At 54.1% G+C, this 23,022-nt stretch overlaps 1 protein-coding gene and 1 long non-coding RNA gene across 2 annotated transcripts in view; one reads left to right on the top strand and one right to left on the bottom strand.

The window, feature by feature from the left end:
- The window catches only part of LOC121019514 (uncharacterized), a 147,847-nt gene that overhangs the window by 103,643 nt on the left and 21,182 nt on the right, over window positions 1-23,022 (bottom strand). The window contains exons 10-20 of the mRNA XM_040459030.1: window positions 22,481-22,646; window positions 16,194-16,379; window positions 15,926-16,078; window positions 14,087-14,231; window positions 11,810-11,968; window positions 10,932-11,056; window positions 7,864-8,037; window positions 3,784-3,939; window positions 2,831-3,015; window positions 1,711-1,893; window positions 650-741 (exon numbers count right to left, since the gene is read on the bottom strand). Of these exons, the coding sequence (XP_040314964.1) occupies window positions 650-741; window positions 1,711-1,893; window positions 2,831-3,015; window positions 3,784-3,939; window positions 7,864-8,037; window positions 10,932-11,056; window positions 11,810-11,968; window positions 14,087-14,231; window positions 15,926-16,078; window positions 16,194-16,379; window positions 22,481-22,646 (1,724 nt within the window). The remainder of the gene's footprint in view (window positions 1-649; window positions 742-1,710; window positions 1,894-2,830; window positions 3,016-3,783; window positions 3,940-7,863; window positions 8,038-10,931; window positions 11,057-11,809; window positions 11,969-14,086; window positions 14,232-15,925; window positions 16,079-16,193; window positions 16,380-22,480; window positions 22,647-23,022) is intronic.
- LOC121019515 (uncharacterized) lies at window positions 17,810-19,136 on the top strand. The gene is made up of 2 exons (XR_005785633.1): window positions 17,810-18,207; window positions 18,694-19,136. It is a non-coding gene; the product is annotated as an uncharacterized LOC121019515 (long non-coding RNA).

Genomic DNA, 23,022 nt, shown 5'->3' with positions numbered 1-23,022 from the left:
CCTCCCCCACTTGCACATGCTCTCTCTCTCTCTCTCAAAAACAAACTTTTTAAAAAAATGTAAAGTCATAGGATATCTCAGTAACTCACTAAACCGGAAGTTGGAGGGTTTTACTTTTCGTACAAATGGCCAGAGAGTAAATACTTGAGGCTTGGCTGATCATAGAGATGGTCTGTCACTACTACTCACTTCTGCCATTGAAGGACAAAGGCAGCCACAGACAATAGGTCAACAAATGGGCACGGCCATGTACCAATAAAACTTTATTTCTGGCCACTGAAATATGCACTGCACAAATTTTCCACACTTTGAAATATTCTTCCTCTGGTTACTTTTCACCCATCTGGAAATGTAACAACCTATTCTTAGCTGGCAAGCCTTCATAATGAGCCAATCACCCAGGACTGGATCGCTGAGTTGTATCCTGTTTTCTGCCCTTGTAAATAATGACGCTGTGAACATCTTTGTGCACAGCACATTTTATTGGCTTGTTTTCCCAGGGTAGAGTTCTAGAAGCAGAATCACAGAGTTAAGGGGTATAAATCCTTCTCGGGCAGGAGAGCAACTCTAGCATTTGGAGTTGTCCTTGGTCCCTTCGGCTCCCAGAGGCCCAACTGGGGACAGCAGTGGCAAGGACCCTACTGCCTACCTTCTTTGTCAGTACAGGACTGGGCCTCAGAAGGGCTGCGGGCATCGCTGAGGCTCCTCACGCCATCCCCGGTGACGAGGTGCAGCTTAGAGCTGGGTGGGGAAAAAGGAAAGTCCCAACAGGTCATTTTCATTCATTCTCCGGACAAATACTCCTTGAGCTGCCACAGTTTGACACCAGGGCAAATGCCACCAGGAGCAGGACAGGCCTCTGGAGAACTCACCCACAGCACTGGTGACAAGTGCCATGATAAACCTGAATGGGGGCAGCATGGGGTCTGTCTTGGGGACAGGGCAAGGCCTCCGTTAGCTGGGAGTGTGTGGGTATCTGCAGATGTTGACATGTGAGCAGAGACTTAAAGGATGAGAAGGAGCCGGCATTCTAGACAGCGGGAATAGCAAGTGCAAAGGTCCTGGGGTGGGAATAAAGAGGCCTCTTTAGAAGCACATAAAGGGTGGCTGAAGGGCGTCAGGGTGGAGGGAGCGGGACTGAGTGAAAGGCAGGAGGTAGTGGAAGGAAACAGGTAAGAGGTGGGTAGGACCCCCATGAAGAAGGACAATCACGTAAGACCTGGGTTAGCCTAGGAGCAAGTGGGGGGTTTTAAACATTGTCCAACTGTCACCTCTCCAGGAGGCTGGGAACAAGCTGGTCCCAGGAGAGAGCCCTGTAAGAGCTCCCACCTCCACTCCTTGGCCCCCGCAGTGCGTCACACACTCCCACACAGGACACTCACTAACACAGGCACATGCAAACACACACACCATCAGACAGGCACACTCTCACACACACTCCCACACACATGCATATTCACCTAACAGACTCACACGCACCCCCTTCTGCACACACACAGGCTCACCTCACGCACTTCTACTCTCAGACACATGTGAACACACACACACACACACACACACACAGGCGCACACACTGACGATCACGTGCACACGCTCACGGGTGCTCACAGACACGCGTGCATGAGCCCTCAGGCCCCGCCCACGCCTGCCCACGCCCTCGCTCGCAGGGGCAGGCGCTCACGGCCCCGCCCACTGGGGCAGACCGCCCACCTGAGGCTGAGCAGCTCCACAGGCTCCTCGGGCGTGTTCAGATGCACCTTGAGGTCTCGACTCTTCCTCGCCTGGATCCCGCCATCCAGGCTGGCGGTGCCCCGGATGCCGGTCACCCACCTCAGCCCGGCCTGCCCCAGGGCACCCACCGTGCCCATCTGCGCTGAGATCCGGAGCAGGGCACTGAGGGGAGAGGCAGACGTTAGCTGTGTCCCGCAGACCCGGGGTGGGGGGGGCCGTAAGCCCAGCGCCCACTCGCCCACCAGCCCCGGCTGTTCTCCGAATCTCGAGCCAGAGCGGCCTGTGCGCCGGGGTCATCGCTGGCCACACTCCAGGGGCACCGAGCCCTTCACACACCGTCCTCCCAGTCCTCACCATCGTCGGCCTCAACTCATAGGCACAGACACAGGACGGGACAGGCGAGACCACCCGCTTGGGGCCCATGGCTGGGATGAAGGGTAGCAGGATGGCGACCCGGGCTGTCTGAGCCCCAGTCGGGGTCTTCGTGCCAAAGAGCAGCCCGCAGAGGACGCCCACACTGCCCCCGTCAGACCCAGAAAGCACAGACAGGCCAGCCGAGTCAGTCCCGCTGCAGAATGAGACAGAGCAGTGAGCAAACTCGGCCCATGCTGTGCGGCCCTGGACCCAGAGCGCACCTGCCTGAAGCCCATCTCCTCCACCATTGGCGGGAATGAGGACAGTGCCCACCTCGTGGGTGATTATGCGGTGTCACCAGACTTGGTGCCCACACATCTTAAATGGCCCTCCCGCTCTCCCTCCTCCCCTCCCCTCAGAGGCAGCGTGGAGCAGGGGGAAGCGTGGGCTGTGGCAGGAGACTGCACCGCTGTGCTTCCTTGGGCCCATGCTGTCACCTCACTGAACCTCAGTGTTCTCATCTATAAAGCGGGCATAGCTGCCCGGGACCTCCTCACAGTCTCTTGGCACAAAAACAAAACAAAACAAAACAAAACCCACCAAATCACAGGAGCTGGTGTGACGGATGGTCTGCAGAGCAGGGACCCCGTCCAGCCCAGAGTGGTGCCCGCGCTCTCTGCAGCCCTCTGCAAGGGGAGGCCCCTCCTCGCCCCCCTCCCTCCCCCAGCTCCAAGGAGCCAGCTACCTGGGCTTGACGTAACCATTCACAGAGAAATCCAGGGGCTGCTGGAAGCTGGCAGTGCCTCGCACTCGGACGCTGATGGCAGCCGAGGCATTTAGGGTCAGCCGGGCTGGAAGGCCAGACATGGTGGGAAAGGTGAGCTCCTCCAAGGCCAGGTTCAGCCTCCGGTTCACCTGTACCTCCTGCCCCTGCAGTCACAGAACCGTAGTGATGCAGGTGACAGCCCCCGGAGCGGGCCAGGCGTGCACGGAGCACACACGACCTTATTTGATCCTCACACAAGGGGCGGGGGTAGGGGGGAAGGAAGGGATATTATCATCGTCCCCTGTTTACAGAGGAGAAAACCGGGCCCATCAACACATGAAATCATCTGGCCAAACCCACGTACGTAGAACCAGGTGAAGCCGAGTTCTAACCCAGACAGTTTACTGTGGAAAAGGATCAGGGTCAGAGGTCAGGGACCCAGGGTCAGTCAGGTAAGGAGTGCGGGCGCCGCCCACGATGCAGAGCACTTACTGGTTTTCCACTTTTTTTTAAATTTATTTTTCAGAAAGAGAGACAGAGTGCGAGTGGAGGTGGGGCAGAGAGAGGGAGACACAGAACCCGAAGCAGGCCCCAGGCTCTGAGCTGTCAGCACAGAGCCTGATGTGGGGCTCGAACCCATGAACCGTGAGATCATGACCCGAGCCAAAGTCGGATGCTTAACCGACTAAACCACCCAGGCGTCCCACTATTATTGTTATAATATCATTCCCATTTCACAGATGCAGAAACTGAGGCCATGACTAGTTAACACTCCCCAGGAGGTAAGAGGTGGAGCTGGGATTTGAACTTGGGCAGCCTGGCTTGAAATCCCACTATCTTAAGTCTGAGAAGTACTGTAATACTTTTAAAGCACCAAAGCAAATGCCACGGGGCCAGCAGGGTGGGGAGGGGGCGAGCCCAGCCTGAGGTACCTTCAGGAGCTTGACTGCCAGCTCGGCCAGGCTCAAGGACTGGCGACCCAAGCGGCTCCCCATCACCCCGCAGTTCATGACGCTCAGCTCGTGCCCGAACACCTTCACGCTCAGCTCACAGCGCAGCGCCCGCCTCTCCGTGCGCCTCTGGGTCATCTGAGGAAGAAGCCAGGTGACCAGCATCAGGTCTGGTGCCTGGACAGTGGTGGGGGCGGCGGGGGGAGGCGGGGGTCGGGGTGGTCCAGAGGGCAAGGTCAAGGGCTTTTGGTGTCTGGAACATGGCTTGCCAAACTCACGGCCCACAAAGCAGAATCCAGACATGTGTTTTCCTTGACCTGCCCAGAGCCCAGTACGGCGTGTGTGGGTGTGAGTGTTCTAACAAGCCTTTTGTTCTGGAATAACCTTAGATTTACAGAAGCGCTGCCAAGATGGTACGAGCGGCTCCCATACACCCCTCGCCCTGTTTCCGTGCTCAGCGTCTTTCACTGCCAGGGTCAGGGCGAGAGCTGAGAGGCTGACACAGACACGGACTATCATCAAAACTACAGACACTACTCTGATTCCACCACTTTTCCCAGCCCCGTTCTCTCCGTTCCAGGACGCCATCCAGGCACCACACTGCATTTACCTGCCCCACCTCTCCCATCTGCACACTAGTCTCTGACGCACTGTCCTCCTGTGTATGTCACGCAGCGTGGACCTTTTGAAAATTGGATCTGTTTCCAACATTTAAACATTTAAGAAATGACACGTAAAATCCAGATTCTCTTGCTTCTCGAAAGATACAAGTATTGGCCTGCCTCCCCCCCTCCTCCACCACGACAAGGGGCAAAAGAGGTGAACAATAGCTGCCACTTTTAATGGAGGCACATGCTCCCGGAACCTGCCACAGACCCCACCTCTCCCTGTTGCTTCTCCAACACGGAGGCCAAGTGTTGTGGCCATTATTGCTGTGCTTGTGCAAAAGAGATCTTTGGTTACGACTCTCCATCAAGAGTGTGAAAATAACAGACAAAAACGATTGTAGATTTTTTTTTTCTTTGAGAGAGAGAGAGAGAGAGAGAGAGAGAGAGAATCTCAAGCAGGCTCCACACTCAGCATGGAACCCGACACAGAGCTCGATCCCGTAACGGTGAGATCACGACCTGAACCAAAATCAAGAGTCGGATGCTTAACTGACTGAGCCCCCAGCCACCCCAAGGACTATAGATTCTAAGAAAAAATGTTTATGCCTAGCCCACCAGCCTCATTCACGTGACTTGCTGGCCCCAGATCTAGTCCAAGAGGCTCTAAAGGGCAGGGACCATGTCCTGACCATCTTTGGGTCCTTGGGCCCTGGGTTCACACTTGACGACTGGTAACTGTGTGACCATGTCCCACGATAAATGCCCCAGCCACTCTCCCTGATCACCATCAGATGTATGCAGCAGTAGCTTCTTATGAGAGCAAAAAGCTGCCAACCACCTAAGTGGCCTTCAGTGTGAGAAGAGTCACGGAAGGCACAGTCCTCACCCACAGAACGGATGTTAAAGCACCCAGCGACCCACCAAATCCGTTCCTGGCTACACGCCCCGCAGAAACGCGCACGTGCGTTCACCAAAAAGACACGTACGAGGATGTTCACAGCACCACCTGCAATAAGCCAGAAACCGGAAACCACCCAGAAGCCCACCAGAAGCAGGACGGATAAACAAACGGTGGTGTCTCCGTACCGTGGAACGCGACACAGCAAAGAGCACAAACAAGCCGTAAGTATACACAGCTACACAGATGATCTCACAAACCAACTTTAAGCCAAAGAAACCACACACACACACACACACACACACACACACACACACACACAAGGACATGAGGAACATCATTCACGCTCGCCAAGAAGTGGAAGCAACCTGCAGCCTGAAGATCCTTCAGCAGGCGGGTGGACCAACAGTATAGTCTCTCCACACAGAGGAATATTAGCCGCAGAAAGGGAGGGAGCACTGACCCGTGCAACACAGATGAATCTCACAACACGATGGGAGGTGAAAGAAGCCAGACGCAACAGGTCCCAGGTTGTCTGATTCCATTCACAGGAAATATCCCAAATAGTTGAATTTATAGAGACCCAAAGCAGATTAGTGGTTTCCAGGGGCTGGGGAGTGACTTGTAATGGGTATGGGTCACCTTTGGGGTGGTGAGGGTATTCTGGAACTGGATAGAAGTGGGGGGTGCACATCACTGAGAATGTACTAATGTCACTGAATTGTCTGCGTTAAGATGGTTCATTTTAGGGGCGCCCGGCTGGCTCAGTTGGTTAAGCGTCCGACTTCGACTCAGGTCGTGATCTCACGGTTCGTGGGTTCGAGCCCCGCATCAGGCTCTGTGCTGACAGCTCAGAGCCTGGAGCCTGTTTCGGATTCTGTGTCTCCCTCACTCTATGCCCCTTCCCCCACTCAAAAATAAATAAACATTACAGACAAAAATTTTTAAGAAAATTAAAGATCATACCACACACTGGGAGGAAATATTTGCAAGCGACATATCAGATAAAAGACTTGTTTCCAAAATCCAAAGAATTCTCAAAACTCAGTAATAAGAAACCAATCCAATATTAAAAAAAATAACAACAGACACTATATCTGAACATACACCAAAGAAGACCTATGGACAAACAAGCATGAAAATAAGTTCAACATCATTAGTCATTGGGGAGTCACACATTAAAGATGGAAGATACCACTACTAACAGAATGACAACAGTTAAAAGGTCTAATCATACCAAGTGCTGGCGAGGATGAGGGGGAGACCAGAACTCTCCCACCCTGCTGGTGGAGCGCAAAATGGTACAACCACTTGGGAAAACAGTTCAGGAAGGTCTCAAAGATTAAACCTGTAACTACCATCTGACCCAGTCATGCCCGTTCTTGGACATCCACCCAAGAAACGTGAAAACATACATTCATGTGAAGACTTGTACATGAATGTTCATAGCAGCCCCCAAGATGGAAACAACACAAAGGTCCATCCACCTTTGGATAAGCAAACTGGCACATCCATACAATGGAATGCTATTCAGCAATAAAAAGAAATAACCTACCAGTATAGCCTGCCATATGGGTGAGTCACAGAATAATGTCCTGCATGCAGGAAGCTGGGCAAAAAGATTACACGCTTTTATTTATTAAAAAAAAATTTTTTTAAACATTTATTTACTTCTGAGAGACAGAGTGCAAGCAGGGGAGGGGCAGAGAGAGAAGGAGACACAGAATCCGAAGCAGGCTCCAGGCTCCAAGCTGTCAGCACAGAGCCCGACGCGGGGCTCGAACTCACGAACCGTGAGATCATGACCTGAGCCAAAGTCGGACACTCAACGGACTGAGCCACCCGGGCACCCCAAGGTTATACGCTTTGAAAATCAAGTTTGTGTCACGTGATTCCATTTAGGTAACTCTAGAAAATGCAAAGTGATCTACAGGGACAGAAAACCTACCACTGGTTCCTGGGGACAGCAGTGGATGGAAGGAGGGGATATTATGGAGCACGAGGAAACTTTTGGGGGTGATGGACGTGTTCACTGACTTTACTCTGGTGATGGTTTCATAGCCCATACCTATGTCAAAACTCAACAAACTGTACTGCAAATACACGCCGTTTGTTACTGGCCAACTATACCTCTACAAAGTTGATTTTTGTTTTTAAGTAGAATTAATCAGTGCATTTAGAAGGTGGGATTAGTGATTACCCTTGGTTAGGAGGGGGTAGACTAGAAGAGGAAGGGGCAGGGGACCGCTGGGGTGCTGACAATGGTCTGGGCATTGATTATAAGGATGTTTTCTACTGGCGGAAAAGCGCCAACAATCTTGGGCAGTTTTCTAATTGTATGTGATGCTTTGATAAACGCTTTTTCACCACCAGGCAGGCTAATCTCTGCTACTCAGCTCCGGACCAGCTACTTGTTTCTGTGGCGGTGGGGGGAGGGAAGGCAGGGTCTGAAGGTCATCGACAGCTGGGACCCCAGGCCAAAAGCTCAGCTGGCGGGTGGTGGCAGCAGGGTGGGAGCAGGTACCCCCCCTTACCTTCTGCTTGCATGCCTCTCACCTTTCTGTACCTTTCTCCCAGACAGTCAGGGCTGCTGGCATGTGGGGTGGACCCTTCTTCTTGTTCTGGGGACTTCTCTGCTTGAGCCTCTCCCTCCTCTTCCTGCCCCCAGAAGGACTTCCCGCCGAACAGCCTATGGACCATTTTCTCTGCATTTTCCAGCCGGAGGCAAAGCTGGGAAGAAAAAGCCAGGACTCCATGAGGAGCTGCTCAGTCACATGGATGATCAGAGCTGCAGGGCAGGGGGCTCGAATCGGGGTGCCCAGCAGGCTTGGGCAGGGCTCTCTGGGCTCCCTAGGACCTCCCTTTCTTTTTTTATTTTTTAAGCTTATTTATTTATTTAGAGAGATTGAGCAGGGTAAGGGCAGAGAGGATGAGAGAGAGAATCCCAAGGAGGCCCCATGCTGTCACCGCAGGACTCAACACAGGGCTCAAACTCATGAACCACGAGTTCATGACTTGAGCTGAAATCAAGAATCAGATACTCAACCAACTGAGCCACCCAAGTGCCCCGGGGCACCACGTTTCCAAATCAAGTTCCACGTCTGCTGGGCAAAAGCTGCACAGGAAAAATTCTTACCGATTCTTTCAGGCCTGGTTCAAATGGTACCGCCTCTGGGAAGTCCTCCTTGAATTCCCACATCACTCTCTTCCCACATTCCCCATCCCCTGACCAAATCTATCTCTCCTTCCCCTCAATGTCCAGCCCGAAACCTCCAGGTCACTCTCAGATGCTGTAATCTGTGTGTCACCCTTGCAAGATCCTGAGCTCCGTGAGAGCAGGGTCCCATGTCTCATGCACTAGGCATGCTGAAGGCCTGGTGTGATGGGTAATTTTGTGTTGATTTGACTGAGCCATGGGGTGCTGAAGTATCTGGTCACACACAACTTGGGGTGTTTCTGTGAGAGTGGTTTTGGATGGATTTAACATTCATCTATATCTATCTATCTATATAGTATCTATATCTATGTATATCTAGATTGCTAGATAAATATAGATATTATATACATAGATATATTAAAGAGACAGGACGAGAGAGAGAGCGAGCACATGTGCACACAAGAGCAGGGGGAGAGGGGCAGAGGGAGAAGGAGACTCTTAAGCAGGCTCCACTCTCAGCTTAGAGCCTGATGCAGGGCTCAATCCCACAGCCCTGGGATTATGATCTGAGCCCAAACCAAGAGTCAGACACTCAACTGAATGAACCACCCAGGCGCCCCTAACATTTAAATCAATAGACTGAGCCAAGCAGAGTGCCCCGATAATGTAGGTGGGCCACATCCCATCAGTCAAAGGCATGAATGAAACAAAAGGCAATCAACAACTACAGGGTAATTCTGCCTGGCTGCCTCAAGCTGGGACATCACCTTTTCCCCGCCTTCAGCCTAACTTCAAACATCGGCTTTTCCCAGGTCTCAAGCCTCTAAACTAAAAGGCTCTCAGGCCCTCAGACTCCGACTAGAACAACACCATCGGCTTTAAAGCTTGCTGACCGCAGACCTTGGGAAGTGTCAGCCTCCATAATCGTGTGGGCCAATTCCTTACAATAAATCTCTTTCTAGAGGTACCTATGTGCTACTGGTTCTGTTTCTCGAGAGAACGCTAATACGCCTGGCTTAGTTGGTTCTTAAAATGTGATGGATGTGAGGGGCACCTGAATGGCTCAGTCGGTTAAGCATCCGATTTCAGCTCAGGTCACGATCTCACCACTCACAAGTTCGAGCCCCACGTCGGGCTCTGTGCTGACAGCACAGAGCCTGGAGCCTGCTTCGGATTCTGCCTCCCTCTCTGTCTGCCCCTCCTCCACTGGCACTCTGTCTCTCTCTCAAAAATATAAAAACATAAAACGAATTTTTTTAAAGAACTCTTCCATGATGTGGCCCTGCTCCTCTCTGCACACCCGTCTTACGTCTCTCTCACTCTACTGGTCTACTTCTGCTCCTTGAACATACCAAGTCCTTTCTTGTCTCAGGACCTTTGCACATACTGATGCCTCTGCCTGGGACGCTCTTACCCCAGCTCTTCACTAGGCTGCTCAAGCTCCCCCTTTAGGTCACAGCTCAAACTTCGCCTTCCCGAACACAATACTTAAAAGTTATCACTGTTTTATCAATATGTTTACTCATTTTTTATCTGTTTACCTCTGTGGGCAGGGATCTTATCTTACCTGTTGATCATCAGATTCTCAGAGCCTAGTACAGCACTTGGCACAAGTCACGTAGAAGAGAGATATTTGTGCAATGGATGACAGGCGGGTCGATAAATATGAATATATGGATGGACGGACAGAGGCATGGGCGTAGATGGAAATGGAAGATGGACAGAATGGATGGAAGGATGGATAGATGAGTGAGAAAAATGAAGCTGTGGGTAGGTGAATAGACAGATGGGTGGGTAAGAGAGAGAAGAACGGATGGATGGATGGATGGGAAAGAGGGTAGATGGAGAGATGGGGATAATGGCGCATTAGAGAACAGATGGAGGAGAAGAATGGACGGATGGATGGATGGATGGATTGGATGGGAGGCTGGACTGATGACAGATATACAGATGTATATGAGCATGAATACGTGGACAGGTGTGTGAACGGGTGCACAGGAGTGTATGTGGATGACTAGGAGGCTGGGTGAATAGATGCAGGGGTGAGAAGTTGGTGGAGAAATGGGTGAGAGGCTACATAAACAGATAGATAGATGGATGGACGACGGATGAAGGTAGACGAACATACAGAGGTAGGAACGGGTAGGTGTGTGGATGGATACATGGATGGGTGGGCAGGTGGCTGACTGGGAGAACAGGTGACTAGATGGGTAGGTGAGAGGGTGGATGGACAGACGGGTGGGAAGGTACAGAGATGAGAGGGAGGAGAGAGATGGGTGAGAGGGAGGGATCGAGTGGACGGGCAGATGTATGTACGTGTGGGTGGATGGATGTAAGGACCAGGGGGTACAAGACTGAGGAGTGGATCAATAGATTCAAGAGGTGATATACGGAAAAATGGATGGATGGGAGAACTCCTGGCCTTCTAGAAGAGGCCCCAAGGCGACTAGAGTGGGCCCCCTCTCACCTCCAGGAAGTTGAAGGCATGACCTAGGGCGTGGATGGTCAGGTTAGTCATGGCGGAACGGGGGAGGAAGGAGGCTGGAGAAAAGAGAAGGGTCCGCTCCAGGTTGGCTCCCAGGCTGCCAGACACTAGGAGAACCAAGAGAGAGGATCAGCACACTCTGTACCTGTCACAGAGTAGAGTCTGGCCACCGAGGGGCCACAGCCTAAGACAAGGCAAGATGGGGCACGTCCTCTCCAGCAGGACAGGTGTCTCTGCCTTTAGCCTCATCAAAGCCCCAGAAGAGATCAGGACACCCCTGCTGACAGGTGGGCACCCCACTTTCTACCCAGAGACTTCGGGAGCGGCCGAGGGAGTAGAGGTACCCAAGCTAGAACGGGGTTTCCTTTTGGATGCTTTGTTTAATTACGACAAGATGGTGACAACCTCCGTTTAGTGCCTTTTAACACAGGGGAAAACAGGTCCCCAATTCACAGGCAGGCAACAGAGCCAATCTTCCACCATTACTTCATCAGCACTGTATTCCTTTTCCGGATTACCTTGCGTTTACAGAGTTAAACTGATTTTTTTTTTATTAACGGTAGTAATAGACAGATTCCTTTTGAAATAAATGCAAGTTAAAAAAGAACCAGTTTAGAGAAAAGACAGAAATACTCCATTGCATGCTATGAACTGGCTGATAGTTGATGAGTTGAGACTTCTTCCAACAAAAATGGCAGGTGGGTGGGAACAGAGCAAAAAAATCAAGCAGGTGGCATATAAACAGGTGACAACTGGGAAAGAGTGTCTTCGATCCACGTGTCCTCGAGGGTTAGAGCTCCCAGGTCACCCAGGGCTTCATGGCCCCAGAGCGGGGCAGCGGCTGCCCAGGATGGCCATACCTGAGCGAAACGTGACGTCAGAATAGGATGAGTGTTTCCAGGCCTCCGGATGGAACTCCTGGCTGAGGATGTCCTCAGGGAGGGTCTCCCGGAGAGCGCGCTTCAGAGGGTCATCGGTCTCCAGCAGCTGCAGCAGGTGACTCCACACAAAGGAACCCACTGGAGTCCAGTCACAGCCAACAGGGAGGGGAGGGGAGGGGAGGGGAGGGGAGGGGAGGGGGCGGGCGGGAGGGATCTGGAGCCGGCGCAGCCCAGGGAACAGACTCCCTCCCCCCACCCCACCGGAGCCTGTAACCCAAGTCCTGCCACTTCCACCAGCCAAGGGGCTTCTCAGGAGCCCAGCTATCCATATTTTATTTCAAGAAATCACGGCCAACAGTGGTGCTTTCATGGAACTTGTCAATCCAGCCCGCGCACAGCATCCTGACGTGCCTTCCGGGAGGGAGAGGGGGACACTGTGGGGAAAGCTCTGGGTTGACAGTGAGACCCAAGTCTGAATCTCACGTCCACCACTCACGAGCTGTGTGACCTCAGGCTGGTTACTCTACCTCTCTGAGGCCCAGTTTCCTCATCTGCAAAATGAAGCATCACAACCCATCTCCCAGGGCTGCTGGTGCAGACCAGTCAAGAGGAAGCCTGGGCCCAGAGAAATGAGTATCTTTCAGGGTTGGGAAAGAGGTGACGTGCAATTCGGGATAGGGATCCCCAGGCTCTCTGGAGGAGTAAAGATCAAATGAGATCACCCAGGGGAAAGATTCTGATGAGGGATATTAGAGTCTAAATGGGAGCCCCCAATCCGCTTGGTTGTCCCAGGCTCTCAGAATACCCGGCAGAGAGCTTCTAGAACAATCCGCCATGGATCAGAGTGGAGGCTGGCTTTTCTTCCCAGGGGGCAATACACAGGCCTGCTACCCCAGGGTCTCCATCAAGGCTGAGCCCCTTCCCTGATTCCTCGGTGAGGGGGCTTGGGTTAATGGCCTACTTGACCAAAACTGCCGCCTCTCCCCACCTCCCACTCACATCCCATCCCATCCCACCCGATACCACCAACGAACAGTTACATCTTCTAGCAGTACCGTTTGTATTCCTTTCGGAGGGATGTCACTTCTTTAGAAGGTAATCTAACAGCATGACAGACTTTTAAATGTGTACACCCTTCAAAAAAGAGGGGGGGTGGAAAGGGGCACCTGGGTGGCTCAGTCGGTTAAGATTCTGCCTCTTGGTCTTGGCTCAGGTCAGTATCTGGCAGTTCGTGAGTTCAAGCCCCATGTTGGGCTCTACGCTGACAGTGAGGAGCCTGCTTGGGATTCTGTGTCTCCCTCTCTCGTGCACAGGTACATGCATTCACTCTCTCTCTCAAAATAAAGAAACTTTAAATTTTTAAAAGATAAACCGTTCTAAATGCCTTTGTGTATTGACTCGGTTTATGCTCCCTCTATGAGGGAGGTAGCGCAAGTACGATCATCCCCATCTCCCAGATGTAGAAACAGAGGCTCAGCAAGGTTTAGTAACTCGTCCAAAGGCACACAGGCAGGGAGCCGCTGAGCTGGGATTTGAACCCGGGCTGTGGGGCTCCAGGGGCTCACCTCGCTGTGTAGCATGCACAAGATTTTTGAAAATTAGTTCAACTTATTTTTCTTTGAAGTTTCACTTTTGGGTTTAGGAACTATGGCCAGAGGCCCCTGTTTATTTAGTTATTTTGAGAGCAAGAAAGAGACAGGAAACAGGAGAAGTGGAGGGGCAGAGAGAGTGAGAGAGAGAATCCCAAGCAGGCTCCACACTGTCAGCACAGAGCCCGACGTGGGGCTCGAACCCACGAACCATGAGATCACGCCCTGAGCAAAAACCAAGAGTCAGAAACCTAACTGACCGAGCCGGCCAGGAGCCCCAGAGGCCCCTGTTTAAAGGGTACTCTCTGACCCTAGAAGGGATCGGAGATTTGGAGATACTGTTCCTCCTCTGTCTCAGGTCTCCCTTCCAGGCACTAGGTCACGAGCTGGCCAGTACTACAAGGGAAGTCAGCGGCTTTCATCCCTTTTCACAGATGAGGAAACAGAGATCCAGAAAGAGAAGCAACTTGTCCAAGACTGTCTAGGTGCCATACACGGGACGTGCGGGCACACGAGGCTACTTGTTCAGGGGGTGTGGCAAGGAAAGGAGAACAGGAAGGGGTTAGGAGAGCACCTGATGCGCAGAGGTGAACCCGCTTCCAAACCCTCGCGCCCAGCGGGAGGCCCCGTGCCAGCCCCGCCCCCACCCCCAGCTCCCACTGCTCACCCTGGGTAGACCGCTCGCCGGCCTGGGTGCGCCGCACCTGGGCGAACACCTCCTCGCCAGGACACCTCATCAGGGCCAGGTAGGCATTGATGCGGATCTCAGCGTCCTCCTCGGGGCTTTGGTACAGGCGGGAGAGCACAGATCGCTGGCCCGGGCAGAGGGGAGGCCATCACCCTGGGTCCATCCACCTCCCACCCCTCTCCACCCCGGGGCTCCATGTCCCCCGAGCTGCTCTGGCTCCAGCAGGTGGCCCTGTTGCCCCCCACCCCCACCCCGGCTCTGATAATATCTCTGCCATAGGAGGCCTCCCTGATGCTGTCACCTGCGGCCCATTTACGGGAGGTGGTAGGGTCACTGCTGAGCCGCGTCATCCCCCAGCCCGAAGGCTCCCCACTTTCCACAGGTAACAGCAGGTAGATAGATGGGTGTGGCTGCATTCTAATAAAACTTTATTTATAGAAGCAGCACAGCGTGCGACACAAAGGAGGTATTCTCTCAAGGGCTTGGCTTGCCCAGGCCCCTTTCCTAAGCAAGCAACCTCCCTCACCCTGTGACTTTCTCCCTCGGCACCTGCCGGTTTCCTTCAGAGCACAGCCCTCCATCCGTCCACTCTTGCAGCAGTATTTACTGAGCACCTACTATGTGCCCGGCACTGTGTTAAGCGCCAGGTGACAGTGACAAGCAAGATAAACCCAGCTCCTGTCCCCTGAAGGTGATTTTCTAGTGCAGGAAGACTGACAAGAAACGTGGTTCGTCTGTGAAATGTGTATTAGGTGATAAATGCCAAAAAGGGAAAACTTAAACGGGGAAGCAATTTCAAGGGCGCCTGGGTGGCTCAGTCAGCTAAGCGTCTGACTTCAGCTTGTGTCATCATCTCTGGATTCGTGAGTTTAAGCCCCACGTGTGCTCTGTGCTGACAGCCTTCGGATCCTGTGTCTCCACCTCCCTCTTCCCCTCCCCAGCTCACACTCTGCCTCTCTCTCCCTCTCAAAAGGGAACATTAAAAAAAAAAAAAATTTTTTTTAATGTGTAAGTAATTTCAGGTGCAAGAGCCAAGGAGGACCCCTGCAAAGTGATTTATACACAAAGACTTAGAGGAAGTGAGAAGTGAAGCCTCAGGATATCCAGGGGAAAGGCATTCTGGGAAGGGAGAACAGCCCATGCAAAGGGCCTGCGGCAGAAGCGCGCCCGGAGTGAGGAAAACCAGGAGCCCAGCGTGGCTGGAGAGCCGTAGGGGTGAGGAAAATAAACAAAGCCATAAGCAAGTCAGTGGTCAGGGCACACAGGGCCTGCCAGGTCTGTCAAGACTCTGGCTTGAGGGCGAGAGAAGCCTCTAGAACAGGGGTCAGCCAACTTTTTTGCAAAGGGACAGACAGTATATTTTTCTGGCTTTGCGGGCCATGCAGTCTCTTGCAATGACTCTACTCTGCAGCTGTAGCAAAAAAAAAAAAGCAGTCCTAGACAACACACAAATGAACAGGCACGGCTGCATTCCAGCAAAGTATTTCGTGCAAAATAGGCAGCAAGGGAGCGTGGGGCCTGTGGACCAGAGCTCGCCGACCCCCGGACTAGAGGGTTTGCTGCACAGGACGGCTTCTGTATGGTTTGTGATCATATTGCTTATTTGTGTGTTTCTTTGATCAGTCCTTGCCTCCCACACCAGATGCAGGCTCCGTGTCAACAGAGACCTGGACGCCTATTCACGCAGGTGCCCGGTGCACAGTAGGGACCCAGTAAATATGCGACGGATGAACAAATGAAGAAATGAGTTCGCAAACAGTGGTTCGAGACCCACCGCCACCCAATCGCAACCCCAGGGAACGACACACAGGAGCTCACGTCTGCAGAGCAGGGAACTCTCCGGAAGGCCTGGATGGCCCCCAGCCGGACTTCAGGGGGGCAGCTCCTCTCAGACGCACAAGTGCTCAGAGCAGGGGTGAGAGCGGCGGCCGCCAGGCCCGCGTTGCCAATCGCCTTCAGCACGAGCTGGAGCTGAAACAAGACGTCGGTGGGGCCTTGAGGCCTGGTGGGGGTGCTCACCTCACCCGCACAGCTGAGGGCTCACCTGCGTGGCACAGGCTGTGCCCAGGACGCCGGTCTCCCTCACCTGGTCAGCGTCCGAGGGCTCCTGGAGGGTGCAGTTGGCATCCAAGGCCTCTCCCAGGATCCTCACGAGGGAGCCGACACCAGGCAGGCGTCCGCAGGGCCCGTCCAGAGAGGCACAGAGGTTGTGCGCCAGGGCCGAGATGCCCAGAAAGGCGCTGGGGCTGGCCCCCGGGGTCTGCAGGAGCGGCTGGGGACAGAAACCGGCCCCCACCCCAGCCGAGAAGGCTGCTAAGTGGCCCTTCACAGGCCCGGCCGCGTACAGATGGGCCCCCCGCCCTGGCTGCACACAGACTCCTAGCGACCTGGGTCCCCTACCCCGGGAGTCTGAATAAACTGGCGTGTGGTGGGGCCTGTCCACGGAGCACCCGCCAAAGGACCTAGGTGACGCTTAGGTGCAGCAAGGAGGGAGAAGGCCGTTAGGGGGACGCAGGGCAGGGGACTGTCGCTGATGTCTCAAGACGGTTTCAGCTGTCACAACTGAGAAGCAGACACGCCAGCATCCCGGGGGCAGAGACCGGGGATGCCGCTGAAGGTCCTCTCGCACCCAGGAGGAACTGTCCACCCCAGAGGTCAACAGTGCGAGGCTGGGACACCCCGGGCTCAGTCACCAGTTTGGAGGAGGAAGGCGGGCACAACACGGGGCGGGGGGGGGGGAGGGCGGGGGCGTCCGGGTTGATGCTTAGCAACCACCCGGAGAAACCGCAGCCCCTCGTGGGTAGCGCTGGCCAATTTCCACGGTGTAAATGCTCCTGTCACAGCGCTCTCGGCGGCTCACCGCAGCGGGGCCAGACGCGCAGACATCAGCGGGGAGCGGCTGGCATGTGGCGAGCGCGCGCATGCGCGCGCCCGCTCACGCCAGCAAGCGCGTGCGCATGCGCATGCACATGCGCACACGCACACCCACCTCGCCTAAATAAACCCGAGGAAAGGGAGGCAGCCCTGTGCCGTAACGGGATGAGGCGTGCAGTCTCTATGACCTTGGCTTTTAACCTAACTTCTCTACCTGCAAGCTGAATGTTTAAATGACATCTGTGTTTTTCCGCCAGTTTCCCAACGGCGTGGAAATTGAGACTTTCCTGCCGCCAGCCCCACCCTCCAACACATGCTGGGGCCTCTTGGGTCTCGCTCCCTGAGGGTCAGGAGACCCCAGTCCCCGCCGTGGGGGCTACACTGCCCTACCCACCCACATCAAGCAGGCTCATCTCTCCAGGGGCCTCCCAGCAGCAGCAGCAACAGCAACTGAGCCCAGGCTGAGTCAGACCCCGGCCCGTTCCAGCTGTGCGACAGGGTCCCACCCAGACGCTCAGCCACCCCTACACCAGGGCCCTGGAGCCTTCAAATCAGAGGAAAGCAAAGGGGGGTGGGGTGAGTGGGGGATAGGGGAGCGCTGGTTCTAGGCCTCTTGGGGGAAAAGCCAGAAAGATAGATTTTATTTACAAATTTTTTTAATGTTTATGTTTGAGAGAGAAAGAGACAGATGTGAGCAGGGGAGGGGCAGAAGGAGAGGGAGACCCAGAATCCAAAGCAGGCTGCAGGCTCGGAGCTGTCAGCACGGAGCCGGAGGCAGGACTCGAACTCATGAACCGCAAGATCATAACCCGAGCAGAAGTTGGACGCTTAACTAAGCCACCCAGGCGACCTTAGGAAGATGGATTTTAATAAAAAACACTGACATGGCAGGCCCTGTGTGCCCAGTTCTGCTGTTCACATGTCACACAGATCACATGATTGAATCGTGAGACACAGAGAGATTAAGTAATTTGCCTACGGTCACCCAGCCCACAAAGAGGTGGAGCCAAGACGTAACCCTGAAGGGTCTGGCTCCCGGGCAGGACGTTACCCCACGCTCACTGCTCCTTAAATACATATTCTCAACTTGCGGAAACCGGGTCTGGGCATGGGCATCGGGCAGTGGCTTCTATTACCCCATCGAGAGCAGCGACAGCCTGGCAGCCTGGGAAAATGCAATGTCTTTACCAACTCTGTTCTTCTCTTAGACTCCTGCTGTCCACCAGGTTTGTGCGTCCACAGCAGGGTGTCGTGCGGGTGTCTGCATGTGTGCTCTCGTATGTGGTATGTGTAAACACGCGTGTTGTGTTCCCTTATGGGAGTGTATGTTTTTCCCAGTATACATGTGGGTCGGGGTGCACGTGTCCCAGTGCGTGCGTGTGCACACGTACCAACATGGGTGGGTGCCCTGTGTGTATACATGCCTGCCCTAATGTGTGTGTGTGTGCATGCCCCAGTATAGCCTGGTGTGTGTGTGTGTGCACCCAGGTATGGGTGGATGTCCGCACTTGTCCCTGTATCTTTGTGTGTGTGCCCATGACATATCTGTGTATAGGCACCTCTACTTTCACATATGTGTGTGTTTTGGTATGTATGTCTCCGTATGTGTGTTTTGTTTGTGAAAGGAAAGGGATGTGTGGCTTGGAAAAGCACATTCAATGTTATTCGAGATCTATCAACTGAGAACAATCTTCCCTGTTTCCTCCATACAGAGGAGGGAGAGCAGGGGACATGAACCGTGGAGAGAAGACAGCCAGGCTTGTGGAGGACGGTTCCCCCCTGTCAGAGGTCTCGCTCTCTACTGGCTTTGCCCCAGGAAGGCCGCCAGGGATAGGCAAGGGCAGACTGGGCCCTCCAGGGACCAAAGATGGAACAAGAAGCGAGGTGGGGGCCAGTGGGGGAGGCCAAGGGGCTGGGGCCCCTTGGCCGGCTGGGAGCTGCAGGACAGCGGGGCCAGCATGAGGTCAGGGCTCCCAGAGCAGCAAGGACCCTGTGGGATCACTGGCTGCCCGAGGGACGGGGGGCAGGAGATGTCTGCCCAGAACGGCCAGCCCTCCCTGACTTCACGAGAATCAGAACACTGGCTCCTAATACAAAAATCTCTAACTTAAAAAAAGCTTTGGTGACACTTCAATTAAAAGCCTGCTTAAAAGGTTCTCTCTTTTAATTTTAATTTTTTTATGTTTGTTTATTTTTGAGACAGACACGGCATGAGCAGGGGAGAGGCAGAGGGAGACAGAGACACAGAATCTGAAAGAGGCTCCAGGCTCTGAGCTGTCAGCCCAGAGCCTGATGAGGGGCTGGAACTCACGGACTGTGAGATCGTGAATTGAGCTGAAATCGGACGCTTAACTGAATGTGCCACTCAGGTGCCCCCCCTTTTTAATTTTTAAAGATTAAATTTTCCCGGGGCGCCTGGGTGGCTCAGTCGGTTGAGCGTCCGACTTCGGCTCAGGCCATGATCTCCCGGTCTGTGAGTTCGAGCCCCACATCAGGCTCTGTGCCGACAGCTCGGAACCTGGAGCCTGCCTCGGATCCTGTGTCTCCCTCTCTCTCTCTGCCCCTCCCCTGCTCACGCTCTGTCTCAGTGTCAAAATAAATAAAAACAGTTTTAAAAAATTATATAGGGGCGCCTGGGTGGCGCAGTCGGTTAAGCATCCGACTTCAGCCAAGTCATGATCTCGCGGTCCGGGAGTTCGAGCCCCGCGTCAGGCTCTGGGCTGATGGCTCAGAGCCTGGAGCCTGTTTCCGATTCTGTGTCTCCCTCTCTCTCTGCCCCTCCCCCATTCATGCTCTGTCTCTCTCTGTCCCAAAAATAAATAAACGTTGAAAAAAAAAATTTTTTTTTAAATTATATAAAAAAAAGATAAAATATTCCCCAGGCCTATGACCCTCATACAGCTGATTTCCCTTTTCCAACGGGACTTGAAAACCCACTCGTCTTGCCCCCAAATCAAGCCTCCCCCAGAGGCCAGACAGGTAACCTGATAGAAAACAATAGAAGATGCATTGGGGAGATGAAACACGAGCTGGAAAAGACAGACAGCCTGCATTTCCCAAAGCAAGAACTTCTAAGTTACATTCATCAAGAGACACCACTAAGAGAGGAAATGGCAAAGAGGCAGCATAGGGCCCAGCAACGGAACGGAGTCCACACACACACACACACACAGCACGGACAAGTCTCACAGAGAATATGGGAGAAAGAAGACCGACTCCAGGTGCACATGAGCTCACGGGACAATGTCAAGAGCGGGCAAGAGTGAGGGACGGCCAGAAAGGTCAGAATCCCCATGATCTTTGACGTCACCGACCAGGAAGGACACAGGGTGGGGGAGGGGAGCAGGAAATGTCCTCCATCTTTTGCTGCTTGCCCAGGTGGACAAATGTCACCCAGGACACTTAGGAGTAGCACAGTCTCCTGATTGGGTACTTTGACATGTAACTAAAAACACACCCCTAACTGCAATGCGGCCCCCTGGGACGGTGGGCCAGACAGAGGACACCGTGGGGAAGGTGGTGGGATTTGAACAGCTGAAGTTTAGTAACGTACTAAGGTCAGTTCCTTAGATGTGACAAATATGCCCTGGTGACGTCAGACATTAGTAATGGGAGAAACCAGGCCCGGATACACAGAAACTCTGTACTAGCCTTGCAACCCTTCTGCACACCGAAAATTACTCCACTAGAAAAAGTATATTAAAATACTCTCAGGGCGCCTGGTGGTTTAGTCAGTTAAGCATCTGACCTCCGTTCAGGTCATGATCTCATGGTGCGTGAGTTTGAGCCCTGCGTCGAGCTCTGTGCTGACAGCTTAGAGCCTGGAGCCTGTTTCAGATTCCGTGTCTCCCTGTCTCTCTCTGCCCCTCACCCTCTCACTCGCTCTCTCTCGCTTCTTTCTCTCTCAAAAATAAACAAACATTAAAAAAAATTTTGTTAAACTCTCTTGCCTACCCCCTTCCCCCTCTTTCTCTTCCCCCTCCCCCTTCCCCTCTTCCTTCTCTCCACCCCTTCCAGGCTGCTAAAAGCAAGTCTGCATCTCGGACACATGCCCCACAAGCGCCCGGCACACTGTGTCCTTGTGGCCTAGACGAGAGAACGAGCAAACCAGTCCAGAGAGGAGCCAGCTCTGGCGTAGAGGACAAGCCAAGTAGGCGGACGAGACCCTGGGCTCTGTCAGCCGAGGGACCCCGCCCACCCCGTATCCCTAACAAGTGGTCCCAGCAGCGACACCAGCCGCACGCGTGACACTTGGTGCACATCACGACAGCCCCTTGATCCACAGAGTCTCATTATGCATCACCCCACTGCACAGAGGGGGAAACTGAGGCACAGAAAAGGCAAGCGCCCAGCTGTAGGTCATCCTGGTAAGAGACAGAGCTGCGATCCGGAGCTGGAGGTCTAGAACCGGAGCCTGCCCTTTAAACCACCTCACTTGTGCCGAACAAACGGTCTCGAGGACACTGACCCTGCAGGCACTGACTGAGCCCTGGTGGCTCCTGGACAGCGCTAGTGCCCCTGGTGGCCAGACTGTCACCTGTCGGGCCACAAGCCGTGGGGGATGCCCCCAGCGGGGGCTAGCCTGAGCCTGGCTCTGAATCAGGGCCTGATTTATGTCTGCTGAGCAGAGCCAACCACATAGCCTGCCTGGACCGGCCCCACAGCCAACCCTGGAGTCCGTGGTCAGGGGTCAGGGGTGAGTGCTCCCTATATTCTGCCCAGAGAGTCAGCCAGAGCCTGACCAGCATGAGGGACTGAAAGATCCTGCTGGAGACGTCCTCCCCCACTGGCGAGGCAGGGGTCTCTGCCGCTCCCGGGGACCCTGGCTGCCTGTCACCAGCTCTCACCCCTGCTCCCTGCTGGTGGCCCCTGAATCCTCGCCCACTACCCGCCTGGCACAGCAGGGTGAGGAACAACAAGTGACGGCGCCCGCAGGCAAGTGAGGACACATCCCTCGGAGAAAGGAAGGGCACACGGGCCACCTTAGGCAAGCTTCCCAGCCTCCTCGGGCCTCAGTTTCCCCATTTGCAGTATGGGCATAATCAAAGCACCTACTTCACAGAGGCGTCGTCAGGATTAACTAAGACCTCCAGGTGATCAGAAATCCTTGGCCTAGCTTCACACAGGCTTCCTAGTTTCAAGACTCAACAATAACAAGAACAGCTCTCACCTAAAGGGCTCAGACTCTGTGCCAGACACGGGGAGAATCCATTTACATGCATCTCCCCATCTCTTACCACCAGCCCCGGAGGAAGGTTCTTATTCCATCCCCATCTTCCGGATCAGAAAACAGGCCCAGAGAGGTTAAGCCACTTGCCCACAGTCACACAGCTGGGAGGCACACTGCTGAGACTCCAACCCAGATCTCGCTGCTCTGTCCCCACTGGCAGCACGAGGGGCTGGCTCAGAGCCCTGACGAAAGCGGGTTACCCCCTGTGTCCAATCGGTTGCTAAGTCAGGGAGGGATGCCAGGGGGCCGGGTGGGGAGCAGGGGCTCACCAGCAGCGTGTGGACCATGGCATCTGTGGGCTGTGGGATGAAGGCCAGCGACCAGAGCCACGCCTCTATCTCGTCCACCTCTACCTCTCCGGACATGATGAGGTCCTTCATGAGGCCCACACAGGGCTCGGTGCCACAGGAGGGCAGGGCGTCCACCAGCGGCTGCCTGAGATCGAGAGAGACAGAGGGATGTCACAGAGGTGGCCCGCACATCCTGAGCGCCTTCGGACTCATCTCGAGGTGGCCTCGGGTCATCCCGGGACACTCTGAGGCTCCGAGAAGTACGATGGGGACGTGTCTGGGATCACACACCCCGGAAGGGGTCGAGCTGGGCTTGGGACCCAAGCAGCCTGGGTTCACAAGGATAACGGCAGCCCAGTCCCAACCCTGGCCAGTCCGCCCACCCAGGCAACAGCGGTTTGGGGCCACATTAGAACCGCCCACTGCTCTGCTAAAACCTGCCTCGGTCACCAAGCAGGGGCGAGGACCCCTGGCATCGAACAGGAACCAACAACTGGCAGGTTGCCTCTGATGTTCAGTCC

Source organism: Herpailurus yagouaroundi, unplaced genomic scaffold, assembly GCF_014898765.1.
Source record: "Herpailurus yagouaroundi ecotype Mexico unplaced genomic scaffold, PumYag 222, whole genome shotgun sequence".
Classification (NCBI taxonomy): domain Eukaryota; kingdom Metazoa; phylum Chordata; class Mammalia; order Carnivora; family Felidae; genus Herpailurus; species Herpailurus yagouaroundi.
The sequence above is the reverse complement of the archived record's forward strand: the minus strand, read 5'-3'. Positions and strand labels throughout refer to the sequence as shown.